We start from the raw sequence: 24142 nt of genomic DNA, 5'->3' as shown, positions 1-24142 counted from the left end.
TTATATGGCAAATGACTGAAATTAGAAATATTTCCATGAAAACTTGGTTTCTTAATAAAACAATACAGAAATAAAAAGACAAACAAGTTCATTTGTAACATTACTTAAAATCATGAAAACTTGGAAGCAACTTGTATAACTATACAATAGGAAAAGAATATGAAGTCACAAAAATGAGGCAAGTGAAGACTATCTCCTAATAAGGAAAATGCTTAGATATGGTAAATGAAATTATCTAGTCAGCATGCTTACACCTATGTAATGCTGTAAACACAGGACAAAGAAATTCACTAAAAGGTTTGTATAGGATTACGTCAGGAATATGAACATTGTTATTTCCATCTTCTCTTTTTTCCAATTTAACTTGATTTAAGCTTTTTAAAAGTTTGAGATATTATTCACATGCCATAAAATTCCTTTTAAAGTATATAACTCAGTGGTTTTTTAGTATAGTCATCACTCTAGAAACTCCATAATTTTAGCAGTAACTTCCCATCTTCCCTGACTGCTTTCTAAAAATTTGCCAATTCTAGACATTTTATATAAATGAATTATTGTCTTTATTAACTGATTTCTTTCACTTAGCATAATGTTTTCTAGGTTGTGGCATGTATCAGTATTTTATTCCTTTTCATGGCTGAATAATATTCTGTACTATTATACCTTATTTTGTTTATTCATTAGGCAAACATTTGAGTTGTTTCTACTTTTTGTCCATCATGAATAATGCTGCCATGTCCATTTGTGTACAAGATTTTGTGTGGACGTATCTTTTCATTTCTCTTGAGACGCACCTATGAATGAAACTGTTGGTTCAAATGGGAATTATATGTCTAACTTTTTCAGAAATTGCCAAACTGCTTTCCAAAGCAGTTGCACCATTTTATATTCCCATAAGCAATTATTTAAACTTTTATAATAAAAAATAGGAGAAACCTATAAAAATTAACTGCTGCTTCCTATAAGGTAATGCTACATTTGAATTAGCTCAACATTTGCAAAGCAAAATATTGGCTCCAGTAAAACACAAGCTGGGCTTCTGTAAGTTGGCGATGTTTCCACTTGCTAAGATCAGGCCCTAGGTTGGCTCAGCAACAGGAAATAGGGTGTTCTTTAGTCTTAAATTCTGAACATTATTATGTGTCTTCTCAAAGCAGTTTCTGAGCTAGGGAAGCTGAAAAGAAAGTGCCATGTTTCACATTATTGTTGACACAGGAATAATGTTAGAAATTGAAAAAGTTTTTGAGAGACAGGTGTTATTGGCAAAGAAGGAGCATGTATAAGTATGTAAGGATCTGACATAAGGACCAACTTTTCCACATCTTCCTTTTAAATTCTGCAGTTGAGTGCTATTGATAAATCTATAATCCAAGATTTTAGTTCAGTTCTTACTTTTCCCATCATAGTCATCTATCTGTAGTCTTAAAAAAATGGTGGGAGTTGGAGCAAGTAACCGCAAAGCAAATGAACATGTTAAAAAGATTTTTTAGTGAACAGAAGATGACTTTTAAAATCTAAAGTTCATCTTTACTAGAGGAAAGAGGAGGGTCAGACAAGGGGATATCAGCAAGTGAAAAACTGTTATAATGAATTCTTAATCATTTTGAACTACAGTATTCAAAGCAAGTGGATCTTGACCATGACTGGACTTTGAAAAAAAATATGTTATACTTCATATTTTACAAAATACTGAAATCTTTATTTTTTCTTAATTTTTTTCACAGATAAGAGAATGAAAATTAGCAAGATGAATGTGGAATGGAAATAAAGCTATAAGACCAAATTTTCAGCTTTTCATACAATATAATTATTGCTTTTTTTTTTTTTTAATGGAGATAGAGTCTCACTCTGTCACCCTGGGTAGAGTGCTGTAGCATCATCACTCACTACTACCTCAAATTCTTGGGCTCAAGCAAGCCTCCTGCCTCAGCCTCCTGAGTAGCTAGGACTACAAGTACCCACTACAATGCCCAAACTTGTGAGCTCAAGCAATCCACCCTCCTCAGCCTCCCAGAGTGCTGGGATTACAAGTGTGAGTCACTGCTTTGGCCTGTAATTATTACTCTTAATTTCTATGTATTCAAGTCCTTAAGTCACACTCAATTTTTTAAAAAATCCATTAATAATAATTTACATGCAACAATCCTGAAGGAATTATTTTACTTTGCCATGTTCTGTTGTTCTTCCAAAATTTGTATGTTCAAGACCTAGTTCCCAAAGTGACTATATTTGGAGATAAGGCCTTTAAAGAGGTAATTAAGGTTAAATTAGGCCTTAAGGGTGGGACATCAACCAGCAGGACTGATGTCCTTATAAGAAGAGAGACAGACATTAGAGATTTCCCTGTGCACACAGAGAAATAGCCGTGTGAAGACACAGAATTCACTTTCACAATTTAAGGAGACAGGTCTCACCTATCTAGCTAGCACCTTGATCTGGAGCCTCCAGCCTCCAGCCTCCAGCCTCCAGAAATGTGGGAAATATATTTCTGCTGTTGAACACACATAGTCTGTGTATTCTGTTATAGCAGCCCTATAAACCTGATACACCATTCCAATGTGGTTATTAATTATTCTTTGATTTTGCCACTGTGATAGGTAAGAGTCACACTAAATTCATAGAACTAAGACCACAAAATGTCTATGGACATTAAATACCACAATTGTGGGAACTATCTAAATTTTAAGTCTATCTAAATTAGACTTCAGTGATGGGTTCTGTAAGTTATTTTGTAGGGTAAGTCATTATAAAATCAATCTTTATGAGTTGTCACCATCAGGTAGTATTACTTCTTGTTTTCTCAATTCATAGGTAGAATGTCTACCCACACCAACCTCTCCACTTTCTTAGATAAGTGGCCAGAACCTAAAATCAATGTAAGATGACCCTAACGGAAAATAAAAATGGTGATGATGGCGATGATGGTGATGAGGATGGGTGGTGGCAGAAACAATGAACATTTAGCAAGCACTTACAAGGTACCAAGCATGACCTAAAAGATTTATCTAATCAAAATAACTATTATTACTATTATCCCTACTCTTAAGTGATTTAGCCAGGTTGAGCAGCTTGCCCATAGTCACAGAGCAGGATTTAAATTTAGATACATAAGAACTTCAATGCATACCTCTTATGGTACGATATTCAAAACTGAAGCAGTTAAATCTCAATTGTGTTAACTAAATCACAGATTTTTTAAATAAGCAAACATAAAAATCTACATCTAATTTCTTGCTAAATTCAATGAGTAAAAAAATCAGGTCTCACTACAACAGACCCTGAATAGAATTTATATCTAATAAACAGTGAAATCTACGTAGGGTAAATCAGGGTAAATGGGAAGAGTAGAAGAAAAGCAGATAAAAGCGCCAAGAGAAAGCCAGTATTCCCAGATCCTATCAGTAGGTAACTTTCAAATAAACACATACACCCCAGACCACCTTCTCCTAACATTTTTAGGCCTAAGCAACTGCCACAATCAAAGCAAAACAAAGTTAGGTACAGTTTTAAAGTGAGGAAGAGAAGGTTGACTAGTGTCTAAAAATGCCAAGGTGATGTCTCTTTCCTCTTATGATACAATTCAGGAAGTTCTATATATGCTCCATAATTCCCACATAGGGCAGCTCAGGTTAAACTGTGTCTCTTAGAGTTTCCTGTTCATGAAAGAAATGTGCAGAAATGCATCCAAGGGACAGAATGCTAATATTTTCTATAATTCTGTGGGATCTGAGCAACTCATACTCTCCCACAATTAAAACAACAGTCTCATCCATGGGCAGGCTGCTTCTGCCTAAAATGGATTATCCACATCCCCATTCCTTTCTCATATGCTTACTTCTTAAAATTGTATTAACATTATTACATTATAGAAATAAGACTCAATGCAGGTATGTAAGGAACAAGTTATTTATTTTTCTATATCTCACTGAATCCCTTTCCCTCCTTTAAACCACTTAGTATGCCTTTTCATACCTCCAAACTCCACGAAACAAATTCCTTACAGATTAGGGTTTGGGTATTTATATAAAAGTGAGAGCATGTTGCATGCGATCCTATACAACTTGCTTTTCTGTCTTAACAATCCACCCTGAACACCTCCACATCATGAGGAATGCACCCGATTCTGCACAATATATGCAGATTCTGAGCTACCCACTCTTCCTAGTTCAACCAGCCCTCTATGGCTGGTTATTCAGATTGCTTCCATGTTTTTGTTACTAAAAATAATGCTGCAACAGAAAGACTATAATTTTGCAATTTTGAACCAAAGCTTTTATTTCTAGGAGACAGATAATGAAAAGCAAGACTGCTGCATATATGTATGCTATAATAACTGTGATAGTCGTCCCCAGAGTCCTTTCCAAAAAAGATCCAGGCACTAAGATTTCTTTTTTCAGGCTGCATAAAGAATATCTTTTTCTAATAATAGAATATTTCATGAAACATAAGTATATGAAATTTGGAAAGTCTTCTAAAGAACAAGAAATCAGCATTTGTTCTCCTGTAGAACTTCCGTAATCCCTTGTACTACCTGAAGGAGTATCACAAAAATTAACTTCTTGTTAAATGACTTATGTTTCTCTTTCCCTTCTTTCTCCTTCTTCCCCGTCACTCCACTACAAGTAGTATCCCAAGATGCAGCTGTTCTTCACAGACTCTGACGGCCATAGAGACAACTGCTGCATTCAGTAAAAGTGGGGGCCTGATGTTGTTGCCCTAGAAGTAAAACTTGAGACAGGACCTAATCTGTCATATGTGTCAGACAACATGTTGGCTTGTGGGTAAGTCTAATGAAGCTTCACAGGAGTATTATAAAGCAGTTTTTCCAAGCCACAAGCTTGACAGAACTGCAACCTCTCTGTTTGGGTTACAGTCAACCTTTTTGGACACTTAGCAAAAGATTTTTGCTGTTCAGCATTTCAAATGTGCTTATCATTTGTACCAAATAACCTTTCCTGAAAAGACTGGGTTATATCTGGTTTAAATCTATTCCCATGCCAGAATTTTTTTTTTGAAAGAGAGTCTCACTAAGTCACCCTGGGTAGAGTGCTATGGCATCACAGCTCATAGCAACCTCCAACTTTTGGGCTTAAGTGATTTTCCTGCCTCAGCCTTTCAAGTAGCTAGGACTGCAGGCACCCATCACAACGCTTGGCTATGTTTTTGGTTGTGCTGTCATCGTTTGGCAGGCCTGGGCTGGATTCGAACCCTTCAGCTCTGGTGGCGCCCTAGCTGCTGAGCTACAGGAGCCAAGCCCCATGCCAGAATCTTATCAGTACCTATATAAGAAATTTAGATCAGCTGCCAAAATACTGAGCATAATATATTTTAAATGTCATACAGAACTAAAGTTCCAGGAACTATGAACAATCTAGATAAGTAGAGCTTCTGTGGTTCGCCTAGGTGTTTCAGACAGTGAGAGCAGGGCTTTTGTGTCTTACACCTCTCGTGTTTATACCAGTAGAAAGTAGGTTTACTTAACAGTTGTCTTTTGTTTTTATTTTTACCAAGCCTCAGAGTGATTATTTAATATCTTTCTTTGAATCTCATTTTGTGCTATTATAAAAACCCTCCATTTTGAAAATGGACATTCTATAGAAGCACATGTCCTTACTGGCTTCAGGCAAAAACCCTCATAGTTACTTTACTGTTTCACTGTGGGGTACAACTTAAGACGGAGGGCCTGAAAAATGAATAGAAGGGGGTATTAAATATTTTAGCAAAGTGTTGCCTTTGTGTTGTGCAGAACATGTAGAGATATGCTCTTTAATTTAGTAAATATTTTTAAAAGGGAGAGATGCTTTGTTAATTGCATTTGCAAATTACAATTGTAAACTAATTCTTAATCATAAAATTTCTGAAATATTTGTAATTCTCCCCCCACATTTACCAGAAGTTGTTTATCAATTTATTTTTGGTTGATGTATGATTTTCTTTACTTCTCAACATTTTCCAAAAAAAAGGAATTGGGTTTCTGCCAATAAATTGAACAGACATCTAATATTTTACATATGCCTTTTGAGCTGTGTAACTTAACATATGCATACTCGATAATTTGTTTTACTATATATTATTTATTATATTATCATTTAATTTATAAAATGATGATGTGTATTAATGTTAATTTAACCATGTATTTATACTGCCTGGGAATGTGTGATTATAGTTTTGTGGGAGAAATAACTTGTCAGTATTTACCAGCTTGTAAAAACTTAGTGTTGTAGCTTAAACATCTAAATAATGAAATGCATTTATCAAAAAAATGAATAAATTGTTGTCTTTCTTTAATTCTTTTTTTTTTCCATTTCTGGGTTGGTATTTATTTTTCTCTTAACAATTTTTTATTAAATCATAACTGAGTATATTAATTCATTTATACAATGTGCTGATTTTATATACAATTTGGAATGCTTACATCAAGGCTATGGTTACCACAGCCTTCACCTCACTTACTTATTGTGTTAAGACATTTATACTCTACTCTTAATAGATTTGACATGTACCCTTGCAATGTACACCATAGGTGAGGTCTCACCAATTACCCTCCCTCCACCTGACCTCCCCTCTCCCCTTCCCTCTCCCTCCTCTTCCCTTCTTCATCCTGGGCTATAGTTGTGTTTTATCTTTTGTATGAAAGTGTGGGTGATTATATACTGGTTTCATAGTAGTACTGAGTATACTGGATACTTTTTCTTCCATTTTTGAGATACTTTACTAAGAAGAATGTATTCTAGCCTCATATTAACTTTGGCAAAGTTAATTACAAGGTATCTAGGAGGTGCTTTATTTGGATTGAGTCATGCTGGGGTTCTGAAACTGTCTGCTATCTGAATTTCTGTTATCTCTTGCCATGCTTGGGAAATTCTCCTCCATTGTATCTTGGAGTAGAGCATCAATGCCTTTAGGACCATCCTCTTCTCCTTCAGGAATTTCTATAAGGCAAATGTTTGCTCTTTTGGAGTAGTCCCACAACTCTCTAAGGGAGTGATCCATTTTTGCTCTCCACTTCTCTACCTATTTGAGCCTTTGGGAGCATTCAAAACCTTTGTCTTCAATGTCAGTGATCCTTTCTTCTGCCTGCTCCATTCCATCACTGAGGGATTCTACTATATTTCTCAGTTCTTTGAGGTCTGCAATTCTTTGCCCATTGTGTCTAAATTCTTGGAAATTTTGTCTTTGAATTCACTGATTTATTGAGACAACTTTTGAACTACTCCTTGAATTTCTAATTCCAACTTTACTTCCATTCTATTAATCTTATTTGCAATCCAAATTCTGAATTTGATTTCTGACATTTCAGCCACTTGTTTATGAATGGCATCTTCTGTTGTGTCTCCTTAGTCATTCCTTGGGAGAGTCGATCTACTCTGATTATTTATGTTGCCAGAGTTTTTCCACTGGTTCTGCCCCATGATTATTTTTCACAGTTTGGCTAGTGAAGCTGGTAAGGTGAGATTGGATTGAGGGCTCCAGGAGTTATAGTTAACCAACCAGCCCTTTAGCAAAGAGCTGGGACTGGTGACTGTGGCTTTTCCCCTATAGCTTTACAAAGGTCCCTTTTAGTCTTGCAGCCTGAGACTGTGGGGACCTGCTTGGTGTGATGGGCTAGGTGGCTCTGTCTTGTATTCAGCCAGCCTCTGTTCAATCCTAGTGAATCAGTGGCTTTGGACTGAAATTTCACCTGCTACCCTACAGGCAACAACTGGAAGAGGAGAATCAGTCCCTCCCACTACAAAACAACCAGGGCTCAACCTTGGAGGGCCTCGGGGTGGCTGGCCCAGGTTACGAGTTCCAAAGCAATTGTCCTGGGCAGCACAATCGCTATTTCACTACAAGAGTTCAAAAGGTCTCCAGCAACCAGACAGCAGGGGACCACTGGCAGCTCAAGTGTGATTCTCTCTAGTGCTCTGTGAAGTCAGAAAGCCCTGCTCGGCAAAAGAGTCCAGGGGGATTGGTGCCTTCTTCCTCACCTTACACCTCCGCCATGCCCAGTCACTAGTAACTCTGTGGGGCTGTGGCCCAGTTCCCTCCAATGAGCAAATGTGCCGGGGATTTGTGCCTGCCAGAGTCAAAGGGGGAGTCAATGCCTCCTTGGCCAGGCCACCACACTCTGCCACCAGCCTGCAGGGGGAGTTGAAGCCTGACTCCCTGAGTTTATTCCATGTCGGGGGTTAATGCTACAGTGTTCTCTCCCTCAGAGACCGCGCCTCTGCCCCAGTCTCATTCCTCCTCTGATACCCCTGCAGGGTGAGGTCTGGGTCCCTCTGGCAGTCCACAGAATTGGGGAGGTGTCTCTCCCAAATTTAACCCCTACAGGAGTGTGTCACCATGTCAGAGGTGCTGTGTGCGGGTTCCGCTATGCACGAGGACAGATCCCCTCCCCCTTGTGTTTCTCTGCATCTGAGAGAGTCACAGTTTTAGCACAGCTGTGCCATGGCCCATGCAATGCTCAGCCCTAGCAAGGAACTACCAGACACTCCTGGGCTCTGCAGTGGGTAGGCTTTCAGACCACCAGGAGAGGGGGGAAGGGTGGACTGGGAGTTCAGAAAGGCAGGGAAAATATTTGTTCAACTTTTATGCCAGATGAGAGAATGCCTCCAGCTCAAAACGGGATCTCTCTGGAGACATGGTCCCAGCCGTCAACAGCTCTCTCCTGTGTGGTGAAATAGAGGTCTTCTGTAGAGAGCACACAGCAAGCCACTCACTTAGGGAGGAGACGGACTCTTGTACTCTTTGGGATAGGTTTTTTACCTGAAATTTGCTTCCCTGGAGTTGCTGCTTGCCTCAGCAGGGATGACATGCACGTATCAGTCTTCTCTCTCAGCTCAGGTTCCAACTTTCAGCTTTATTGGGTTCATTCTCACCATTATCTCTCCTTCTGGATGGGAGCTTCTGTTGAAAGCTGGCTCTAGTTGGCCATCTTACCTCACCCCGCTCTTTCATTCCTGACTATGAAAGTAAAGCTAAAACTCTTACAGAAAAGCCCTCTCCCACTATTTTCCTAAGCAAATTCTTTCTTTCGGTAATGGAAGAGCAGGCTGTGTATTTACTTAGTTAAGGCTCTGGACTAGTCTGCTGGAATAGAATCCTCGCTCTACCACTTACCAGCTGTGTGAACTAGGGATAAGTTACTTCATTTCTTTGAGGCTTTATTTTCTAACCCATAACCCAGCTCTTATTTTGTAAGGTTGCTGTTAACAAATGTGTGTATTTATATGTGAATAGATATACAAAGTCCTTAGAACAGTGTCTGAAAGACCAACATGTTAGCTATTAATCTGAGCCACACTCTCCACTAGCTACTTGGAAGGTATCCCCAAAAGGAAACAGGATGTGGAAAGTGCAAACTTCATTTGCCTTCTAACTCCACATGGAATGAGGTGCATATTCACTCAGAGAACAGCTCTCCCCTCTTGCTCCTCCCAAGTCAGCAGGTGCACAGTGGTTAAGTCTGGGCCTTCTCCTGCATGAGCTCATGATCTAGTGAGCTGGGAGAGAATATTTTCTACTCTCTCCTGAAAAAAAAGTCTATAGATCTAGTGTTAGGGCCATGATGTGAAAAGGGTGAATTTTATTCAGGTGAATTTCTTATTTTTTTTCTGAACAGAAACACATATAAATAAAAAAGCAATTAATGTAAAAGAGTCCTGTTGAACACAGAGAAACTACCTTCTGACTTGCCATGGCTCTAAGTTGAATACAGCCAAAATTCAGCCACAGGATAGCAGAGGTGAAAGTCACCATATCTGTAAAGGCAACTACTCAGAGCCTCACTCCAGGGAGATTTTTCTATTATTTATAGTTGAGCAGTGGGTAAAGACAGCACCATGGGCCAGTAAGGATAAGAAATAAGGCTTATATAGATAACTAATCACCCAACCCTCTACTTCCTCCAGTCACTGTTCTTTCCCTTAGCAGGGAAGGAAAGGCCTGTATCCCTGGGTCCTTTCCCTCCCAGTACATGCCAATGTCCTCCTGCAAGCACCTGTGCCTCTTGGTTCCAGAAGAGGAGCCAGGCACAGCACACAATCAACACCTGAGATGAAGGGAAAACATTCCCCTCAGGTGGAATACCTCTGAGCAATGTTCTACCTATACAGTCTTCCAAAGTTCCTGAATGGAGCTGCACATACGTTCTCCCAGCAGTAACTCACTCAATCACATACTCTTATAAGCTGCTTTCCCTTCTCCATATCATTTTTCTCCCTCTCCTATCTGTGTTTTCTAGGACTGCTTCCCAGATAAAGTATATACTCAAATCCTTGTTTTAAGATCTGTTTCCAGGGGATTCCAACCTAAGTCATTTGCTTGTTAATGGAGACATTTCAGCATACTTTTAGGGCCCCTTTCCCTCTTGCTATATTATTTGTTTCAATCAGGTTTCTCTTCCACAAGGTCAGGAGATGAGCCAAGCCCTATAGTGGCTTCCCTGGTCCTACAAATACTGCTTCAGATTTTAGAAGCAGTGGTCTGTCCCATCAGGAATGGAAGAACCTTCCCATCATCTCACACTGGGGTGTAGTCTTCTCTTGTGATGTCTGTCCTGCAGTGGAGCTGCTCCTGGTCACAGCTTAGCCATCTCTCCTGACCCACTCAAATGCATGGCTAAAGCCATTGCACAGCTCATCCCTGCACCAGGCACACAACTGTCCCCTTTGGCTATGAAGGCTTTTTCCCTTCATGTTCTTCAGTAGACTTGTAAGCTATTTCTTCTGCTCAACAGAGCCAGTGGAAATGGATGCTCTTTTTATTGCAAACATGAGCACTGTAGAGGCAGGAACTGTGCTTGCTGTGGCTCACCAAATTCAGCTGGAATATTACAGCACCAAGAAAGACCACTTCACTTCCTCCTAAGGTAAGTAAAAATTTAGCGCTTAAAGCTCTTTTTATTTCACCAGGAATTTTGAAGAGCATTTACCACTAGAACAGTGGTTCTCAGCCTGTGGATTATGACCTCCTTTAACTGTATTAAAGGTTTGGGGCATTAGGAAGGTTGAGAACCACTGCACTAGGAGGTAGGGTAACAAGATGACTTATAGCATGGATCCTAAAGCCAGGTGATCTGGGTTTGAATTTTGGCTCTGCCTAGTACTAGCTGTGTAGTATTGGACACATTAACTTTTCTGAGCCTCACTATAAAGTGGGGAGAACAATAGGGTCTCCTTCTAGAGTGGTTGAGAATAAATGAGTGGATACATATAAAGTGTTAATGCAGCATCTGGCAGAGTAAAAGTGTAGTGATCATTACTCATCATTACTACTAGTATTAGAAGGGGGCGTTAACAACCTACATAACTGTTCTCCACGTGATTCTTACAGTGAAGGTTCCAACAATGGAAGTGATACTCCTCAACTAGCCTTTAGCCCTGGGATGAAATGCCTTGGTCTTCCCTAATTCTCCAGCCCTAACTGTATAATCAGTCATTTCTACTGCTAGTAGAATATATCTCATAGCATGGTAGGGCATTCAAGGACGTTTGACAACTCTTATCCTAAAATTTATACTATCATTCACAAATGCCATCTCCATCTCATCTGAATACAAGCATTTGATATGTTTTTACATATACTCCATAATCAGTGCTTATACCAAAAAATTGAGCAACCAGAAGAATATGCCTAGAGACAAAAAGGATTAGAGTATACCCCAAAATAAAAAATGATAATAGGCCAGGTTCAATAACTCATGCCTATAATCCTAACATTCTGGGAGGCCAACATGGGAGGATTGCTTGAGGTTAGGAGTTTAAGACCAGCCTGAGGAAGAGTAAGACCTTGTTTCTGCAAAAATAGAAAAACCTTAACCAGGTATGATGGCAGGGACCTGTAGTTCCAGATACTTAGGAGGCTGAGGCAGGAAGATTGCAGTGAGCTATGATCATGCCACTGCACTCCAGCCTGGGCAACTGAGTAAGACCCTGACTCAAAAAAAAAAAAAAAAAAAAAAAACATAGCAGAGGGGAAGAATTATTAAATGATAATAAAATCTGTGAGCATTCAAATGGGGCCTGAACTTTGTCTCTTTCCTATCTTTTTAAAAAGTTTACTAAGTAGGGCAGTGCCTATGGCTCAGTGAGTGGAGAACTGGCCCCATGTACTCAGGGTGGCAGGTTCAAACCTGGCTCTGGCCGAACTGCAACAAAAAAACAGCCAGGCGTTGTGGCGGGCATCTGTAGTCCCAGCTGCTTGGGAGGCTGAGGCAAGAGAATCTCCTAAGCCCAAGAGCTGGAGGTTGCTGTGAGCTGTAATGCCACAGCACTCTACTAAGGGCGACAAAGTAAGACTCTGTCTCTAAAACAAAATAAAACAAAAAATTATAACCTGAAAAAAAAAGTTTACTAAATAAATTAATAGTGGAAACAAGCTTGACGGATGATTAAATTAGTGATTAATCCTTTAAGAGAATGCATGATTCTAAAGAGCAGCCACTGGATGCATGCAAACAATGGATGTCTTACACCAAAACTGAGCCAGGAGTTTAACATTTAAAAAACAGATACTCACTACTTGGTAACTTTTCTTGGGGTCCAAGTTATTGCTTATGGTTGAATGTTATACAACCACTTTTTTTTTTTGCGGTTTTTAGCCGGGGCTGGGTTTGAACCCGGCACTTCTGGCATACGGGGCCGGTGCCTTACTTCTTTGAGATACAGGTGCCGCCCCAGTATAACCACTTTTTAAAAAAATATCTTTTCATAATTCAGAATTACCCCCAATGCAATAGATCCTATACCCTTCATTAGTGTTTTCCAAGCCAACAACCACTCCCAATACAGGCCTCCAGCTAATTCCTCCTGTCTGAACTGGCCCTGGTTTCCTCAGCTCCACCTTCCACAGGTTCATCCTGTACAGCCTCGCCAGCCTCATCTTCCTACAACTACGCACCTGCACTAACTTCTCCGTTCACAGTTCTTCATCTGCTCCAGCACACACATGCACACATGATAATTCAAGGAAGGAATTGCAGTTCTTAAGCCTGGTACCTTAGCTCCAGGTACCAAATCCTATGATGCACCTTTCCTATCTAATTTTCTACTATTTCCTTATGAGAATTTCAGACTTCAGCCAGACTGAATAACCCCCCACTGGGTTTTTCTGCTTCTTCAAACACTTCATACACCTACAACAGCCCCCACTAACATCCTGCCCATCCTCTGATACCATCTCACACACCACCTCTTCCACAAAGCTTAGGTCACCGATTTCAGAGGAAGCCGCACTTTCTTCTGTAGCTCACACCTGTCCCATGTAAGCAGCACTTATCACATGTTAGCCTGTACCTTAGAAGAACACCGCTTCTAGAAGGCAAGAATGATGGCATTAATGAAGGGCCTACTATGGCTTCTCAAACAGAACAGTTGCTCAACAATTATGTAGTGAATTCAACCAGTGAGATTGTACTGTGTGTTAGGAAAGTGCCTGGAGACAATAGCTCTGGCACAGAGAGTGCCCCAAAAAGGAGGAACTCAGATTTGCACTAAAAAAGTAAAACATAACTCATATAATAGAAATCATTCAGGAATTAGTATATAATAAAGATTAACAATCATGATTTTACTGAAATATATTTTAATTAATTAACTTTTAATTTTGATCAAACATTATTAGAAAATCAGAAAAGACAAGATATAAATTTCTCAAAATGTTACCTAATTGATTGTGACATAGTCAAGAGTCAAAGCTTTTAAGAAGGGTGACATCTTTGGTATAAAAGAGAAGACTTCTCTTCTAATTATTACATGTAACATTTTAAGGGATCATCAACTATGTGTCTCTTGCCCTAATTTTAAATATGACTTAAAAGGAGACTCCATAACAGTATGTAAGGAGTCAGTAGAGCAAACAGAGGAAAAAAGAGTCTCCCATTTTACTTAAGTACTATTGACACTGCTGTACTAAGAATGTGTCTATCCAGAATGGCACAGAAAGAACAAACTGGCCTATAGATTAAAAACACATCAATTATTTCATGACCAAATGTCAAACAGAAAAACTGCCCGAATGGTTTAGAACTCTATCACATCGTACCACATTCAGCCTACAACATCGAATGGCATATACATCATTTATCATTAAAGGCCTTTTTATATAGGTCAAGGTTGCTGGGTGTTTTGCATCTTTCAGTTTAAAGAATGCTCTAAATTCTACGGCTTTTTAAAACTTTTTAATCTATGGGGAAGGAAAACTCAAACTTCCTATAAACTCAGATTAATGCCTGCTAATGCACAGAAGAAAGAAAAACTAAAACCTTCCTTCTACTATAAAAACAAAATAGTGTGGCCTCTGTTTCTTTTCTGATAAGAGTCTTAAATACCAAACAGTTAACTGCATAATAACATTTACTGGCAGCCAGGCAGCCTGCTTAGCAGATATATAAAGCAGGTAAAAGGAGAAAAAGTTAATTTCTTGGCTGAATGATTCCATCGGTAGCTATAGGGCAAACCTGAAAGTCTTTTAGTAAAGTAGCAGTTGATTCTTCTATCAATCTGTAGCACACATACTCTTCCAAGGAAAGCATTAAATATGAAAATCATATCCCGTTATCATCTGTTTCCAGCTTTCAGCCCAGTAAGCTTTTCTTAATGAATGCTGCAGCCTAAGGAACAAGCACGCTGTTGGCTTTTCTGAATAATGGAGTGATGCTACCATTTCTGCTTATTACAATATCAACTGGCTGAGGGGGTTTCACACATAGTCACAAGTGACTACTCTTGCCAGCATGCTCCAAGTTATTACAAGATGTTTTTAGACATTTCATCTAAAAGAGCTTTACTGCTTTTAGTGAAGAAAACATCTATGGTCTTGAACAGAATCATTTATATGGAGATAGGCAGGAGGATTAGAAGACTGCATTACAGCAGATACATAGCAGAATTTATTTAAGTATTCCTTGCTGATCTTTTTGTCTGTTCCTTAGATATGCAATCCTTTCTTTCCACTTTCTCTGTGAAAAGGTTAAAATGTACAAAATCATATATACAAAGGAAAAAAATCAAAATGTCTCATTTTGTTTACTTTTCATTTAAAACATTTCTCAAACTAAGAAAAAAGCATCTAGAAAGAATGATTTAGAAAAACACAATTTTACCTACTAACAACACCTAGGTTTTCTTAGGAGTTTATCTTTTAACCCTAAAGTGACATGTCAGCAAATTTAATTAAATTAGCTATTAAAGCAATGCTCTATCAGCAAAAATCTTCAAATAATCACTTAAGGTTTAATCAAAAATATCTTTGTGATAATTTAGTTAAAACAATATCTTAAAATATGAGCATGTAGAAATCCTCTATTAGCATAGGTTTATCATTTTAATTTATTACCTTTTCTTGGTCTTCATCCTTCAGTTCATTTTTTATCTCTAGGCTATCTTGTGAGAGTAACTGCATCTTCTTAATATGAGTCTCATATTCAATCTAAATATAAACAAAGTTTGATTTTGTGATGAATATTATTACAACTAGCACCTGTCTATACCTTCCGTGTTTATAACATAAAGGTAATGGTGAAGTAGAAAGTAAAAGCTGATGTTGTCAAGAAATTCAATTTATTCAGAAAATAGACAATTTCATGAATCACACATATCAAAAGTTGAACTCTATACGATACTATACATTTTTAAATAAAGTAAGGCTTGATGAACTTTTACTTAGTCTTTTATCAATTAGAGAATAAAACCTGTATATACGTGTATGTAGATATATACACACATATATATGCTACATATAACAACAGCTTGACGTTTCGTTATGCTATTATAAAAATACAGCTACTTTACTATGAAAAAATACATTAGACAGTGTTTCCTTTGAAAAGTTTTGTCCTAAATAAAGGGGAAAAAGTTAACCCTACTGATTTCCTATCTATTTGATATCTACATAATATCATGGTCCTGATAGTCATTGAGTATTTTATTTGCTTGATTATCTCCTTAAAACAAATTCCATTTTCTATGGATAAAAACATACCATAGGCATCAATCATGAGTACCCTAAGAATCAAGTATGCTACAGCACTAATAACTACATAAAGGTGTTTGCATTATTATCACACTATAATTGGCGAAAGTGATTCAATCATAAAACAACTTTTTCTTAAAAGCAAGGCACAAAAAAGCACTTTGATCCAGTACATTAGTAATTAAAGCCTTAAAAAAGTCAGTGATTGTGGTCTATCAAAGATAAGTATCAGAACATTTTCTAAATTAGGCAGTTATACACCGCAATTAGTAGCACACCTAGTCTGAACACAAAATAGGCCTGAGCTTTGACACACAAAAACTGAACAAGCAATAATAACCAAAACTGATGTTTCCTACAAAATATTTTAAAAAGTCTTATGTACTGTCTCATTTTTAGCAACAGAGATTTTTTTTCTCTAGCAGAATACGGATAGATGATAGTAATGATTCTAAACAGATACCTAATTAAATAAAAATTTTTAAAGGCTGGTACAAATCATAAATAATTCACTAAAAAAAGATAAATAAGGCAATTATGAAGATATCTACAATACATATTTCTCTGTTCTATATCTATTCCTTTGAACTTAGAGATGCTTAATTTTTAACCCAAAGAGCTTTAAATAGGAATACTTAATATATTTCAAGGAGAAGTATCTTTAAAAAGAGAAAATTCTTAGTCAAAGAATTAACTAACCTATAATTATATGTTTATATTTACAGGTTAGCAAAATCTTTTTTCCTGTGACTACAAAGGTTTTCTAATGCTCTTTGACATCAATGGGCACTGTACCTGATTCCCTCATTATGGGACCATATCAGAGGCACACCTTTCAAAGGCAGAGCACATTTTTTAGGGAAATACGTGAGTTTTATTCAATCCATTTTGCTGAAGGAATAAGGATGTGATAAATACATAAAGGTTTCTGGATTCTTGAAGAACAGTAAGAAAAGTAGTTGAAGAGCTCTCTTTACATTGTTCTCAATACATTTAAAAATTTTCCGAACAAAGTTTGATTTTGTGAGGAATATTATTATTACCCACTACCTTTTCCCCTATAGGCTTCCTTTTTTCATTCATCTTCAGGATTGCAGAGTTAATTCTCAAGTTACAGAATAAATTTATATATTTTATATTTATAAATTTTGTATATTTTTATTTTTATAAATTAATGATATAAATGTAAACTATACAATGCACTTTGAAATCAGAGAGATACTATGATAAACTGATAAATCCCTACAGGATTTCCATCTTCTTTTTTTTGAGGATTTCCATCTTAAAAACATTTCATTTTCTTTCTTTGCCTTTTATTTTTACATGAAACATTTGGTTGTTACCCACCAAACCCACCTCCTGGGGGACAGGGGTTTCCCACGGTACTCTGTGGGGTCTACTTGTGCCATGGAAACCACCTCTCCTGGTCTGAAACCCTTACCCTCCCCCTTCATCCCTGGGAAATCTGTTTTTAAAAACCGAAGATCACGAGTTAATCCACGAGGTGACTTGTTCTGTTACAGTGCTGCTTCATGGCACTGGCTTGGTGCTGCCCACCCACATTTGGGAGGCCCTTCCCATTTACCTCCTCACTAAGCACAAGCAATTCACTTCACCTATGTCACTGGAATCTATAAACAATGATCTGGGGTCATGGGAAGAGGAGATGGGGGTTCTAGGCCATGTTTCAGGTCCCTGGGATCTCTCTCCATGCTTGCAACATGTCCTATTTTCCATTTGCTTCCTCCTTCTGTATTCACACATTCACCCGGTCAATTTTCCCTCCATCACATTATTGCTTCCCTGTAAGTGCCACCACTACCTTTTCCCCCATAGGCTTCCTTTTTTCATTCATCTTCAGGATTGCAGAGTTAATTCTCAAGTTACAGAATAAATGAATAATTGAACTGAACAGACACAGACTGAAGATTGGCTAGCCCTGCCTCCTCCAATTAGAGTGAAGGAAATGGGTACAGAGAGTTACATAAATTGGCAGACTTGATTCTCAGGTGAATATGAGAGGTGGCTCTAAGCAGTGTTTTCTCTTCTCATATTTTTTTCAATATATATGCTTCCTCTAAGATGGTGAACCTTGACTAAGGATATGAGGAACATTCATGTATTCAACTAATACATATTAATAGGCAAGACATTGTGGTTGATAAAAAGCAGAATTTGCTACAGGCTGTCCTCCAGGAGCCTGAAGTTGTGATGTGCCCACAGTGTCTGTCACAATGCTTAGTAGAAATAGAGTAAGAGCTCAAAAGATTTGTTCTCATATTTTATCTCCTATAGGCACATGTAATCTAATGACTACATTTTCAAAGAGAATCACATCTTTAATGACTATATCTTCAGAATGCCTCTGTTATCAAACACAAATGCTTCCTGGGAAGGTCTAACATAGGGTATAATCAATATCACATTAGTTCTCACATACATGTTCATGTTCTATAAGAGAAAAAGACAAAAAATATGGAAGAATGAATTTTTAGTCAAAAGGGAAGTTTCAATGCGTACTGAGTGCCTGCACTCAAGGGGGACAGTCTCAATGCTTACTGGGTGCTTATTATGTGCTATATTCTGTGTCAGATACTGAAAGCACTGAAATAATAAGACAAGGAGCTCACAGTGAAGTAGGAAAACAGACACATAAACAATTATAATACCACGCAGGAAGTGCTGAGATAATTATGACATAGACCTAAGGCAGGGCAGAGGGAGAAAGGCCTTCTAATTGAAGGAGGCATGAGATAAAGTGGTACTTTCAAGGAAACGCAAATTGTTCATCATGTTTAAAGTAACGGGGGTACATGTGAGTGTGAATATGTGTGTAAGTGCATGTATGCAAAGATAAAGATGCAGAGAGACAGTGGGAAGATCCGGAGGGAAGGAAAGACAGGAACAGGGAGGGGAGCAATAGGAGAGAGAGATGGGGATGGAGGGAGAAGATGGAGAGGGACAGATCAGGGAGAGAATGTGCACCTATCTGTGCATCTGTGTGTGTGAGAGAAAGAATTTGCCCTCCCCTTCATCAGGGCAGTCATAGGTTGAGGCTGGGCAGTAGTGTGAAAGCAGACACCACTGTCTAGGCTTTGTCCTGAAAAGCCTGGGCCAACACTTCAGGCCAAAACCAGATGATAATTCTCATCCAGAATGGAGCCCCTCCCTGAAGGCCTTGACACACTAGCCCCATGCCCAGCTCTGTTGCCACGAGGGAAGCTAAAGCAGATGCTTACAATGCTCTACACATGGCCTTAGGATGTTTCTGGGTACTCCTAAGTTCTCAGGGCTCTATACTTAAAGCTTCTTAGCACCAGGGAGGGTGCTCTGCCCACAGGAGCACACGGTTAATTCCCTATGACTTGCACCCTTGCCCATCAGTCTTCAACCAGTGCTGCTAACGAGCTGCTGTACACATATACCAAATGCTTCAAATCAATTTGCCAGAGCCTCCCGTAGAATTAGGTTCCAGTGGCCTACTGTGGAAGCTGGCTTAAGAATACACCCTATCCTCTCCTTTGCTCCCCTCCCCACTAGCCTACTCTTGTTCCTTCATCCCAAATAAACCATTTATTGATATGGTGAATCCTCATCTCAGGGGTCTGCTTTGGGGAGAATCCAACTTGAGACAAGGACAATGGGCACCTAAAGAAAACTGCTCTAACTTAGGACATACTGAGGCCCCCTCTCCAAAAGCAGCTAATGCAAGATGGAGGGGTGCAGAATGACAGAGAAAAAGGCCCAATACTCACAGCAATAATACTAATATTTACGTTCTTGAACTGAGTTTATTCTGCTTTGTTGTCCAAATGACAAATAGCAGTATAGATGCAACACGGCATTTTCAAAGCTGTATAACAGATGAACATCCTTAAAAGTCCTAAAAATTGGAAAACCTTTCAGTTTTACTACATTCAGTATGATGTTAGCTGTGGGTTTATCATAGATGGCTTTAATCAGTTTAAGAAACATGCTACCTATGCCCATATTCATAAGTTCTTGTTAGAAAAGGATGCTGAATTTTATCAAATGCTTTCTCTGCATCTAATGAGAGGATCATATGGTCTTTGTTTTTGCTTCTATTGATATGGCCAATGCAATCAGGCAAGAGAAGGATATAAAGGGCATTCAAATGGAGAAGGAGGAGGTCAAATTCTAACTCATCACCAATGATATATGATCTTAGAGAATTCCAGAGACTCAACCCCAAAATGCCTGGAAGTGATCAGGAAATATAATAATGGCTCAGGGTATAAAATAAATGTCCACAAATTAGTAGTATTTGCATATGCCAATAATAGCCAAGTCAAGAAGCTAATCAATGATATAATTCCCTTCATAGTAGCTTCAAAGAAAATGAAATACCTAGCAAATATACCTTACAAAAGAGGTGAAGATCTTTACAAAGAGAATTATGAAACCCTAAGAAAAGAAAGCAGAAGACATTAAGAAATGGAACAGGGCTTGGCGCCTGTGGCGCCATACACCTAAGGTGGCGGGTTCGAATCCCCAGCCCAGGCCCTCCAAACAATGATGGCTGCAACCAAAAAATGGCCGGGCACTGTGGCGGGCGCCTGTAGTCCCAGCTACTTAGGAGCCTGAGGCAGAAGACTCGCTGGAGCCCAGGAGTTGGAGGTTGCTGTGAGCGTGATGCCATGGCACTCTACCCAGGGGGATAGCTTGAGGCTCTTTTTCAAAAAAAAAAAAAAAAAAGAAATGGAAGAGCATACCATGCTCCTGGCTGGGAAGAGGCAACATTGTTAAAATGTCTATACTTCCCAAAGTAATCTACAGATTCAATGTAATCCCCATTAAAATACCAACATCATACTTTGAAGAGCTGGAAAAAACGGTTCTTTGTTTTGTATGAAACCAGAAAAAAAAACCTGTATAGCCAAGGCAATTATTACTAATAAAAACAAAGCTGGAGGTATCACCCTACCAGGCCTTAGGCTGTATTATAAGGCCACAGTGATCAAAACAGCATGGTATTGGCACAAAATAGAGACATAGACATTTGGATCCGAATAGAAAACCAAGCAATGAAACCAGTCTCTTATAGCCATCTAATCTTGGATAAACCAAACAAAAGCATAGAAAATAATCCCTATTCAATAAATGGTGCTGGGAGAACTGTAACCACATGTAAAAGACTAAAACTGGTTACCACTTACAAAACCTTTCACCACTTACAAAAATTCACTCAAGATGGATAAAAGACTTAAATCTAAGACATGAAATGATAAAAATCCTAGAAGTGCAGAAAATCCTCTTGAGGATGTTGGCCTGGGAAACATTTTATGAAGAGGACTTCAGTGGCAATTACAAGAACAATGATAAACAAATTAGACTTAATTAAACTGAAAAGCTTCTGTACAGCTAAGGATATAACAATGAAAGCAAATAGACAACATTCAGAATGGGAAAAGATATTTATACGTTATGAATCTGACAAAGGTCTGACGACTGGGATCTATAAAGAATTCCAATTAATCAAAAATAAAAAGAGCTAACAATCCCATCTATCACTGGGCAAGAGACATAAACAGAACCTTCTCTGAGGATGACAGATGAATGGCTAGCAAACACTGAAACATAAGAAAAAATGTTCATTGTCCCCAATCAAAAGAGAAATGCAAGTCAAAACCACCCTGAAATATCATCTAACCCCAGTAAGATTAGAACACATCACAAACCTCAAGTTGTAGGTGCTGGCATGGATGTAAAGAGAAGGGAACAATTTTACACTGTTGGTGGGAATGCAAACTAATACAGCCACTTTATAAAGAAGTATGGAGAATCCTCAAAGAACTCAAATTAGATCTTCCTGAAATCCCACTACCCGGAAGAAGAAAAAATCCTTTTATCACAAAGACATTTTTATTTGACTAGATTGTTTATTGTAGCTCCATTTATAATTGCCAACACTTGGAAACAACCTAAATGCCTATCAACTCAAGAATGGATTAAAAAACTGTGGCGTATGTATATCAAGGAATACTATTTATCCATAAAAAAGATGGTGACTTCACATCTTTTATATTAATCTGGATGAAGGTGAAGCACATTCTTCTCAATAAAGTATTACAGGAATGGAAAAGCAAATATCCAATGTACTCAATACTAATATGAAGGCAGCAGATCAGTGATTCTCAACCTTCCTAATGTCATGGCCCTTTAACACAGTTCTTGTGGGTCTTGACCCACAGGTTGAGAACCGCTGCAGTAGATGATCTAATTCACACTCAGAGAAGAGAGAAACTCCTTTCAATTCAAAGTGGGGGCAGGGAAAATGAGGGCAGGGAACAAGGGGGATCTGGGGTGCTCCTGTTTAATGGACACAATGTAGGGGTATGTGGCATACCTTCTGGTATGTGGGACACAACTACAAGAGGGACTCTACCTAAGAAATTAAAATATTGTGACCTAGTTGTACCTTCACATTAACCTGAAAAACAAGTCCTAAAAATTATTATAGGTCCCAATAAAGTATTATGACTCATAAAATAAGCTGAGAGTGCCTTCAGTGTTTAGTCTATTTTAAAAGATTTTAATAGTAGGGCAGAGCCTGTGGCTCAAAGGAGTAATGCGCTGGCCCCATATGCCGGAGGTGGCAGGTTCAAACCCAGCCCCAGCCAAAACTGCAAAAAAAAAAAAAAAAGATTTTAATAGTGTATAATAAGGTGGGCCCAGCCCACCTCTACAAAGGAGAGATCAACTTGGCATAATTTGGGCAAAATCCCCACTTCTCCCACACTGCTTTACTTTGTTTCACTTTCTAGAATTCTACCATTATGAAGTTCATTTATAATATATTATATATTAATTACATTCTATTCAAGGAAACATCCTGGGGTGTATGAACAACACATTGTGAACATCTTGATCCTAGACATAATGGGGGTCAGTTAACAAAGGAGATCTGCTATCTGACTGGGATACCGTGAAGGGGAAGCAAGTGATTCTGGCATGCACCTAAGGCCACAGCTGGATGGTGCAAAAAGAAGCAGAAAGAGATGGAAGATGCCAGAGAAAGCCATCCCCTACACTGAAATTCAGCTTCTCACACAGCCTGCTGAGCAAAGTGGATCACTGCAGGTTTCTGACATCGCCAATTGGATTTCTGGGCACACACAAGCATTGGCTTGGGACTTAGGATGACTGTCATACAGTTCTCCATAGAACTCACATCCTCCCAACTATAGCTACTATTGTTTCATACCATCAGCAGAATTTTTTTTAAAGGCATTCTCTATCCAAAACTCAAAAAAGGAACATCTACATAATTTTGAGCCATACTTATGAAGAAAGCTTTTCATATTCCTATGTAGTTTGCCAGGCTTTTCTTTAACATGGTCCCCTAGGCCGATATTCTTTAGCAAATCATAATATAAGTTTTTTTAACATATCCTATTATATACAACTAATGCTCTAGTATAAAAATACATACAAAAGGTGATTCTTCCTTTCAAATTCTTTCCTCCCACATTTGGTTATAATAAGAAACTAGTAATTAAAGTCCCAATATGAAAACAAGAAAAAATTTTCTATTATTTCCTTTATTATATTGGAAAAGTAAAATTCCCTGTTTTGTCCACCACTTAGCTTTTCTCTATGAAATCTTTGGAAAGTGATTTACAGTGGTGATAAGGCCAACTTTATTTTTGAACATGAAGCATTTTACTTGAAAAGAGAAAAAACTGGAGTGCTAAAAGTTGCTATCACTTGAGCATATTGATCTTGGTCTCTAAATATCCTTCCCCATCAAAAGGAACCATAGCTTCTTGGATAAAAGGCTAATTCCACAACTGAAGGAGGGAAAATATAGGGTAAACCTGGCACATCTTTTACCCCAAATCAAAGTAGGCTCAGTATCCAAAGGACACAGAAGCCCATTTGAAGAGACTCCCACTGGCTAAATTTAAGACAACAGGAACAATGAAAAGAATAATTACCATAATATAATTGATAACATACTGAATAAACAAAACTCCCAATTCCATTGTGATATTTAAAAAAGAAAGTCTAGGCTCGGCGCCTGTGGCTCAACCGGCTAAGGCGCCAGCCACGTACACCTAAGGTGGCGGGTTCGGATCCCCAGCCCGGACCCGCCAAACAACAATGACAGCTGCAACCAAAAAATAGCCGGGCGTTGTGGCGGGCGCCTGTGGTCCCAGCTACT

The 24142-nt window shown here is 38.5% G+C and overlaps 1 protein-coding gene across 3 annotated transcripts in view; it reads right to left on the bottom strand.

Moving 5' to 3' along the window:
• Positions 1–24142, bottom strand: part of KIZ (kizuna centrosomal protein) — a 149485-nt gene that overhangs the window by 111308 nt on the left and 14035 nt on the right. For 2 of the 3 annotated variants that reach the window (XM_023518384.1, XM_012810551.2), the window contains exon 4: positions 15322–15414. The exons of the other annotated variant lie outside the window; for it this stretch is intronic. In XM_023518384.1, the coding sequence (XP_023374152.1) occupies positions 15322–15414 (93 nt within the window). The remainder of the gene's footprint in view (positions 1–15321; positions 15415–24142) is intronic. 3 annotated transcript variants of the gene reach the window in all.

The sequence above is a fragment of the Otolemur garnettii genome, unplaced genomic scaffold (assembly GCF_000181295.1).
Source record: "Otolemur garnettii isolate 467f Iridium unplaced genomic scaffold, OtoGar3 scaffold00136, whole genome shotgun sequence".
In the NCBI taxonomy this organism is placed as follows: domain Eukaryota; kingdom Metazoa; phylum Chordata; class Mammalia; order Primates; family Galagidae; genus Otolemur; species Otolemur garnettii.
The sequence above is the reverse complement of the archived record's forward strand: the minus strand, read 5'-3'. Positions and strand labels throughout refer to the sequence as shown.